The 9,695-nt window shown below is 40.2% G+C and overlaps 1 protein-coding gene across 1 annotated transcript; it reads right to left on the reverse strand. All coding sequences in view use genetic code 11, as the record gives it.

Annotated features, from left to right (window-relative positions):
* Positions 1–751: 751 nt before the first annotated feature.
* EGR_08672 (Smoothelin-like protein) lies at positions 752–3,998 on the reverse strand (the record flags this gene model as incomplete). The annotated part of the gene is made up of 3 exons (XM_024497921.1): positions 752–950; positions 2,639–2,790; positions 3,882–3,998. The coding sequence occupies 3 exons, from the start codon at positions 3,996–3,998 to the stop codon at positions 752–754; spliced, it is 468 nt and encodes a 155-aa protein (XP_024347691.1).
* Between the last annotated feature and the right edge of the window lie 5,697 nt (positions 3,999–9,695).

Here is a 9,695-nt window from a genome sequence, read left to right on the forward strand (position 1 = left end):
GCATTTTTTATTTCCTACTGAAATGGTTCACGGGATTATGCTCACCTTTTTAAAGCTTTTATATCGTAAAATTTCCTTTCTTTGCACTTAAAAGTCCATGCAGAAGCCAATGTCCTCGACCAGTTGTAAGTTGAAGCAGCACAATCCATGAGGTAAAGCATCTTTACTCCAGATACGCTTAATACTCCTTCACATGGCACTCCGTTTGCAAAAATTAATGCAAACTTATTTAGGAGTCATAAGCGATTTGGTAGTTATAGTATTTACAGTACTTCGTCTTCAGCACAAGTATTTTGATACCTTTATCTTGCTTTGAAAAAAATTTATTAATGATTAGGTTGTCTTTTGAGGACTAGCCATGTAGATGTGGTTTGTATGCGTGCAGGATATCCGAAATACTTCCTTATTCCCATTGACAGGTCTCACTTTCATTCACTCATCCCATTTAGTTCATTCAGACCTTCTTTGAAGTGAATAAGAGACCAACGTTCTTTTGGAGAAAAGCTGACTGTTCATGATCTCCGCCCCTTCACCACCTTACCTGTATCGCTGTAGAGACGTTGTTTTTTTCCTCCGCTTTCCCGAAAAAGGAAGCTTGTAGTGAAGGCAAATTCTGACATTCTTTCATGGAAGTGAAGGACCTTTAGTGAAGATGGGTTGGGATCAAAAGGGGGAGGGACAGGTAAAAGCAGCGAGCAGTGGGGCTGTTGACGGTAGGCAAGCAGCGAGAGGGGGGAGGCAACGGAGGCGATCAAGCGGAGCTGCCCTCAGGGTTGGGCGGGGGAGCGGAAGGATGGAGTCCCACTGGAGGCTTATTGGCGTTGGCGCCCTGTTCCAGTTGGAATCGACGGTAGTAAAGCTGGATTTGCGTGAAGATACACTTCCAATCAGGTACCTTAGTTCTCAGCAAATCCTCCATTTCTAAAAGTGGCGCCACGTTGCCCAGCTCCCTGAATGGTCAACAAAGTAGCGTCACAATTAAGTTCATTTTAATTTACCGTGGCAGTTCAAGCCCCGATGTCCATATTCACAGTTTACCTATTAGTGGTCGTTATGGCTGGTTATCAACTCTTTAGTATCCATGCTTAAAGAAATACCTCGAATTCTCTAATGCAGCATATCTTCTACTGTGAATGCACAATAAAGCGGTTTTATCAACGCTTGCAGTTTTTTGCAATGAGGCATTTTATCTTCCGAAGTAACTCTAAATTCCCCGTAATTGGTAGAGGAGGGTGAATGAACTTGGTGAAATCCTTCGTTGAAAAACCGCAAAAAACAACATATTTCAAAGTGCACATCTGGTGTAAATTTCGACCTGTGTATTCTGTTAAATGCTTAAAAAAATTCATGAGAAATGGATCCCTCTTTTTACTCTTTGTATTTGCCCCTTTTAATAATAAAGCAGTCACTGGTAAAGTAGGTGGGTCGTCACATTTGCCTTTGTAAATGCTTTGCAATTCCTGTTTCCAAGCTCAATGATGAAAGTGTCATTCATCTGATTTTTCGTATGTTAATAGGATTATTTTCTATCTTCAGAATAAACCATGATTACTGATAAGCGAAATGTTGCACTTTGTACCGCAATTAGAGAAACCGACTTGTATCCACCTTACGTCAGCACATCCACACCATGTACTAGAAATTCGTTAGAGTACCTACGAATGGTTGTAGTATTTACCTTGTTGAGGAGGCACGGACAATCTTTCTGTAGCAAACTATTTCAAGCAAAACTATCCTAAACTGCTTATTGAAAGAATATTTTCCTCAAAATCTTCAAAAAACAAAGCATCTTTTCTTCCCTAAGCGCTTTACAACAGTTAAAGGTAGTATTCTACGATGGATGTTAGTTTTGGAGCAGGTTGTGGAACAGTTTAGTGCCAACTCCATCGTTGGCATAAGCTTTTCGTCAACGCTAAACGACTTTTACAATAAGCTAGACAAATTCTGCCCATGGAAAGATGTTCTACGAGAATGATGAGGGCTAAAAAGCCCTTGATGAATGATAAGTAAACAATTCAGCTCTATCTCATAAATATCCGGTTGTTTCAGTAGTGATAGCATCATAAATATTTCAATAAATATAAATTTAAATGAAAAATTCATTTGTCTGAGTTTTAAAAACTGTAATATTTATCTATATTTTCCGCATTTAACAATTAATTTTAAGTGTCATCAACTTCAGTTATGGAGTTATGGGTGGGGTCTTTTGCAAACGCAAAGGTCAAGTTTGAAGCACTGACTCATCATCCATCCATAAAATTGAGGTCAAGTTCTTTCACAACGCTGATCTTCCATATCTACGCAAGTTTTTAACTAGGCTTTTTAGTGTACAAACCATAGCATTTTGTCAAAATAAATGAAAATTCTGTAAATCAAGGTAATGAAATCGAAATCTTAAGTGGCATTTTTCCAATGAATTTCGACCACCTTACCTCATCGACGCTCATTGTGGTGCTTTTTGGTGGTATGGATCTTCACTGTGTTATTATTTCAAGGAATTATTACATTTGACTCAAGTTTTAGGAATTCGCGTAAAATTGATCCCCAAAGATCATGTTTTGACGCTCGATTCTAAGAAGATAAGCAGGTGTGCATTTTGGTAACAATGATGAGTTAAATGCAAGAGATGTAGACCTACTCGGCAGTTTTAAATGCAAGTTCAAAGTTGGCCCTCCGGTTCTCCGGTTTCAGAGTGGAGAAGTCAAAAGCGTCAGGGTAGAAGTGATGAATGAGTGCGCAGAAAGCCATTCCGTCTGCCCAGCTACTGCCAAAGTTTTTCACCTCCACGTGCTGCATCAGAAAGTCAAATAAAACATGCCTTGTCACTTTGCCATTCAACAACAAGCAGTCTCAAAGATAGCTTACTTAAAAATACCGAATTTGAACAAAGCAACTTATTTAAATGTTTTTGATTTTATAATTAAGTATAGCTGAATATGCTAAAATTTCTACTAATATCTGTCCTAATTCTGATCCCATAAGGGACGAGTGAACCACCCTAATGTCCAATTTTAACCTAGCCTTATCGCAAATATAAACAAAATCGTATGCACTCAAATAAAGTACACTTCAGCGCGTTAAAACTTATTCTATTATGCATCCAGACCTGCGAACATGCCTGCAATATACGGGCGAGGTTTTCTGTACGACGCAAAATGTCGTGGCCTTAAGGAAGGCGTAATTAAAAAACCAGCAATGCGGAAAATTTTCTCTTCAAGGCCTCCCTTATTTCTATCACATTTCAGTCACCACTTTTGTATCATATAAAGTTCATCCAACATACTGCTCGTGTAACATAGATGTTTTTGGGTAGGAAAAATATTATTTTTGTAATTTAGGGCTTTGGAAAGAAGCACCATGTTCACAATCTGCAGCTGCCTTTTTGAGTGACGTAAATTTGAAAATACGCACTTAAACAGAAGGACGGTGGAGGAACGCCTCTACTTGACTTGTATTAGAAATCGTGCTTGATTGCGTGTTTACTAGTTAAGAAATTTTCACTCTCACGGCAGTGCATCCACTTGTATTCACATCGTTCATAAAAACTCGATCAAAGTGTCAGTAAATAAAATGTCAAATTCATGCCACATTTTCCTTCTTAATTTATGTCTAAAACTACCTTGGTTCCACATTCCTAAATTAAGTGAATGTAGTACAAAATAAAAACTTGGCCATAAGTCGTGGTGGCAGGTCCATTCAACTTCTGAAAATGTTCCGAGGATTTGAAATTTTGTGCATAGAAGTACAGAGGGGAGTAGTTTGGACTTCTGGTTTCGTTGAATTATCTAATCATATTAGCTTAAGTTCTACGGCCTGAGATCGTAATTAGCACACAAAGAAGTTGAAGGGGAGGATGTAGGGATGGGTTGTAGGACACTCACCGGGTATCCCTTGGTCATGACCTGGCACCAGTGCAGCATAATCTCCTTGGCCGAGGCCGCACCCGACCGTTTGGACGCCAAAAAGCTACAGCAAAAAAGAACCGTGTCAGAGTTCATTATCCTACTTTAATTTCAAACCATCTTCTAACTCATTTGCCCTCAATCCTCTGTGAGGTTCCTTCGAGGAGATTGCGTATTCAGATATCCTTTTCATTGAGCCCACCTCCCTTTTAAACAGATGAATACAGAAGTATCACTCTTCTACTGTCGTATAAGCATGTACCTCGGACTCCGGCATTTGAAGTATTTATCCGTTACTAAGACATTTTTAAAGTGTTTCCGAGCCCCATGCCTATGTGTAGAAGGTTTAGGTCTACTTTGATGAGAAGTCGCTTTTCTTAGAAAAGGATGGAGTTTTTTGATATCAACTTGTTTCACAGAGGCAGGTGGGATTATAGTCAAATTGATTAACAAAGTATTTTTTTAAACTGCTAGGATTTGGGAGATTTCCTCACATCCAGGCAGCCATAGAGCCTGTAAATTTAAGACTGTACTGCTTCAAATTAGTTTGGATTTGCAGAGATTATAATCTTGGTAGGGGATCATGATGCCACGATATTGTTGTGAATTTCATGCTCATCCATTTCTCTACTTAATGGAATGGATGTATACTTAGCAGTATACATTTAAACAAATATTCTTCGTTTAAGTCATTCTCCTCACTTTCAAGTTTTTACACTTCATCGTTGGCATCACAAATGCGTTTTAGCTATCACTTGTCGACTGTGGATGGCTAAAGCGAAGGATGAAACTCCGTATGACAGATCAGTCAGAACTGAATGCGTAGTAAATCTGGTCACGCCACATGTACATAAAACCTACCGAATGCGTTAGACAATGCTTCTTGAGCTACTCTAAGTTTGTCATTTTATTATGCTTGAAAGTGGTTTTAGGAAAATAAATAATCATATAATAGTGGCCACTACACCTACAATTCATAAATAAATAGGCCTTACTTCTGCAATAAAAATAAGAAGGCTACCCATCCAAGCAACAGGCATGGTCGCCATCAGTACTTCTTATACAAAACACCTTTTAAGTAATTTATTGCTAATGGTTCATTGGAATGGATGCTCCGCTTCACTTACGTATGACTCCTTGCTGCCGGTCGATAGGAAGGTGTGTACGAATTTGCCGAAGACGAAACACTGCGACGAAGCATTTTCCTCTTTTGGCCTATTCACACGTATCAACAAGACCTCTGCCTCCAAATTCACCTCATGACTTGTACTTCCACGACTAGACCAATCAAACTGTGTGTGTTACGCCATTCACCAAGCCGACTTCTCACTGGTCACTCATGTGAGCGATCAGGCATTCTCCATTTCTACTGGAATATCCTGGTTGGTTAGCAGCATTGCGCAGATCGGATGTATCCATTTTGGAATTTGTAGCGTGACATAGACTCATATGTTTAGCGTAATTGCTTCCTGTCATCTTCCAATCACTGGATCTCATTAATAAAGTTTTAAAGCATGATCGAGAGAAGGAACGAATCTAATCAAACCCTTGGCATGCAAGGCTCTAATTCAAGTGTAACTTGGCCCACAGCTGTCCCTCCTACATTGTACACTTGTGACATCGTTTGGCATTTTCCTCCTTCACGCCAGTAAATCACTGAGCGCTGCATTTAGCAGCTTAGTTCAATTGTCTGACTTTGTCTAGCCTTGCATCACAGAACATAACTGGCAATATGAAGGCTCAATAATCATTTTACTGCAGTGAAATCAGATTTTCTTGGAGTAAGACTTTGTACTCCATAATTGAACCAACTTCAGGAACTACAACCAAGGAGCTGGGAGTGGAACCTTGAGGTATGTATGCACAAAGGAACACCAGCTGCAATAACCCATTCAGCGGCAAAGACTTTCTCACGGCAAGAACGAATTAATGGTGATGTCAGAAAGGAAGAAAGGTGCGGATTGTTTCCATAACATTCCTCTTTGGAAACATAAGTCCATGGGTATGTATTGGAGGGAATGTAATATGTGAAGTGTTGTGGTTCGCCTACGTCCCCAACCAGATTCAATTCATGTGCTAGTAGAATGCTCTGTTAATGCATGAAGCTGGCGTCAATCTCATGTAAATAATTCCCCAGTCAATTAGTAAGTAAATTGTGCTTCACGGTAATCATTCGAGTGCCATGGTGATATGGGTGATAAAGTGAGCTCGGTGGCCATTTCAGTTTAAGCCTCGGAGACCACCGGCACTGGTCACCGAAACTTAAAAATTTGCAACTTCTAGCTTAAAGCTAAAGTGATCTGTCACTTTTCAGAAGAAACACAATGATATATCAACGACTCCTACCAATGCCATAAAAGGCTAATTCTCCTTCATTTTAACTCTTGCTCTCATTACATTTATATCTCTAAGATACGCTTGTAAATGGTAGATAACTTATAGGAGAAATTATTCTGATAGTGACTCCCTTAGAGACGCCAAGGGATAGCGTCTTGGTGATAGTATTACGATTTCTTTGGGTTTTCCTAATTGAACACGCTTGCCTAGAAAAGTGTAACAATTGCATGCTTCTCACATTCCGCAAATTTTTTTTTTATATTCATCGGCGGGAATAATTACCGGCTGGTTAGTTTGGATTTTAGGAATTTGTACTCTGTGTTACTTTCTTGATTGTTCATTCGTATTTTCGAGTCCACAGCTTCTAATGCAATGTGGGACATCATCGTAAAAACCGAGCGACTGAAATTCACTCACTTCGGTTTAGCGCCCGCAGGATTAGCGGCTTTGTCGGCCTGCTTGAAAGGGTTATTCGCCGTGCTTGGGAGGGCTAAAACAGACGTTTGGGAAGGGGTAGTTTAAAATTACATCTTTCCATTCCATGTTGCCTTATGACCCATTTTTACAAGAGCCTAGTTAATAAAATTCAACTAATTGCCTTGTGTGTACGTGGCAGGCGTTAATGAACACGAATTGCTTCTGCAAATGCAGATTTTTAGTAATAGGGTCTGCGCTCGCGCAAAAAAATAACAACTGTTCCTACTTTCATTTATTACAAATGGAGGATGGTCTACATTCCGCAGAGAACTTCGTTTTCATGAACCAATCCAACAGCTTGTTAATTTGCAATGCCTCGAAAACCTTCGCCTTTGCTACAGGTAACTAACATGTTAGTTAAGCCAGGGCTTGCAGTTTTTTATTATAAAATACTTACTTTTCTTCGACATCGTTCTCGGTGGTCTGAAGAAAAAAATGATAGAAGACAATGTAAAATCTTCAGTGTGCACGAGTGACAATTCATATTTGAACTTTACATGCCATGTTGAATCGATATTTTCAAAAACTCGAAAGGCAATAAATTAAAACAAATCGAGACTCGTCAGCAGCCATTAAGTGCTTATCTGATAGACTGACGTAAATTTTGGCTCTGTGGTTAGTTAATGCTGCTACTTAAGGGCTGCTATCCGCATACCTTCGGGCTTTCAATAGCCATGCAGTTAGGACGGTGCCATGTAGGCGTGTAGTGAGAACGGCAAATGCATCACATCTCCTAAGCTAGTTAGTCCAAAATTCAGCCTTTAAATAATTGCGATGGCCACTTAGCATGCTTACTGCACGTATGTGATAGCACAGCTACCTCACCCAAGCCCTTAAGTCGCACATACGTGACACACACACATAGGTAAAGTGAAATGTATTAGTATGGCGGTTAAAATAACGTGTCACATGAAGACAACATCAGTTAATGTGTTTTTTTCAATTTGCTCTCCGTATTGATCCTTTGAGATCGTCGATAGTGCCTTACATCGGAGAGAAAGTACGCCACAAAAGTAATCATAATCTGCTTTTAATAATTAAAAGTTTTTAGTGACGTGGCTCTGTTGTTGGAAGACTAAAGAAAAAGGCTTTCTTAAATAGAGATCCGTTAGGTTGTGCGTTTCCTTTTTTTAATGACTGAAACCACTGGCAGACTAGTTTATTAAAAGTTTGCTCGAAACTTTGAAGAAGCCCGCCTCTATTTATGAAATGCAGTTAGGGTACTTTAATAGGACCTTAATTAAAACCAAATTAGTTCGATCCTTTCCACTAAGTCTAGTTTATATTATGTAGAGTAAACTATGTTTATTTCTGGTTTTCACTTGTTATTCTATGCAATAGCCTTTTGCTCTACTTTTTGTTAATTTTTTTTACCGGTTGACAAGTGAGTGTTCTGAGGAAAGGCGTAAGCTTCCGCATCACATATGCCACCATATTGTGTGACCATTATCTAAACAGAAGCAACCAAGTTAAGGCCTCATATTTCCCTACATTTCAGAAATATCGGCTCATTTTGGTGAGGTAAAGTTCGCTCTATCCGGTATTAGGAAAAAGTCTTTTCTAGCAAAGCATGATAAAGGAATTCCTAATGCTCCACTGGGGCTCTCCACGAGTTCTTAAAATCATCGTGATGCAGGCATGCGCCGGAGTAGTGTAAGCAAGGCACTGTTTACCGGCATGCAAATGGAATGCTTGAGAAAAGTGGGGAAATATGGAACATTACCAGAGGGCTAGTCAACAGCAGCCTGATAGGGCGATGTCCGTGTTTATCGCGAACGAAGTTGCCTACGTAGGCACACTTGCTTGGGCTCTACAGTAACCAATTGGTGGGCCAGAGGCCCATCACCCACGAATCCCCAGCATCTGTGCTGCCAGCTTTGGTAGGTCAGACACCGGGTGAAAGGCGCAATGGTGGGAGAGGAGGGGAGTGGGGTGCGCTGGGTGCCGTACGTGTGCTACTATGTGGACGCGAAAATATTTGTGCTGACGTTCACCCACCGACATGCACGCACCTCGCGTGTGCGCTCGAAGTGTCGCGCAGAAACAGCTGATCATGTCACCTCCCCAACCAATCACGCACCGGAGGCCTTGACTGCGCTCGCGTGACTGAAAATCGATTGACCACTTGTGTGGTTCCACTCCTTTGGGATCATCATCGCATAAGATCTTGGCAAGATCTGATTCACAATGATACACCTTCCACGATATTGTCTCGACTCTACAAAGCACGCACAATGTGCGACTTGCAACATTCGTTTCTAGCTTTAACCCGAATCTTGCCGATTCCTTTTAAAATTTCAAGTCTCCAGTCGCTTCGCCTGTGGTTACTTACAATACTATTTAACATCGTGTGTGATTAAAAGGCAAGGCAGAAACCTTATTATAAACTTATGATTGGTCTTTGTGGTTCTAGGGGAAAATGAATAAACGGGTGTGTCATTTTGACGGCGAGGAAGGCTAAATTTCCATTACTATCAACCGTAGTCCATACTAAAATTCGAGCATATTTGTGTAAGTGTATTTAGCTGACTTCTGAACAATGCATGATAGTAGTCATTCACAAAAGGTGACTGTCCATAGTAGTTTGCAAAGATCTTTAACCTCTTCCTGTGTTTTCGTGACATAGCTACGTGTGAGTTCTCACCTTTGAGTGTGTCTGCTGCTTTCTTGTAGACTCGAGACAAATCAAAATGACGTGTTTTATTGTGTTGGAATGTGGGGGTCAGGGAAAGGGCATTGTGATCATAAACGCAATCATTTGCGTAAAGTAAAAGTCTAGTACTCATCGGCTTTGGAGCTGCGGATTTCTTAAAAGGAAACACATGATGTAATACCGCGTTCCTAAGCATGGATTCAGAGAAAATGTTGATATACATCAGCCAGACCGAAGGTAAACAGTTATGATAACCGTCATGCGTGTATGCTAAATTTGTATCGGAAGGTAAGCCCTTAGAAAGAAAATATTTTCACTAACTACTT

Source organism: Echinococcus granulosus (genome assembly GCF_000524195.1).
Source record: "Echinococcus granulosus chromosome Unknown EG_S00114, whole genome shotgun sequence".
Classification (NCBI taxonomy): domain Eukaryota; kingdom Metazoa; phylum Platyhelminthes; class Cestoda; order Cyclophyllidea; family Taeniidae; genus Echinococcus; species Echinococcus granulosus.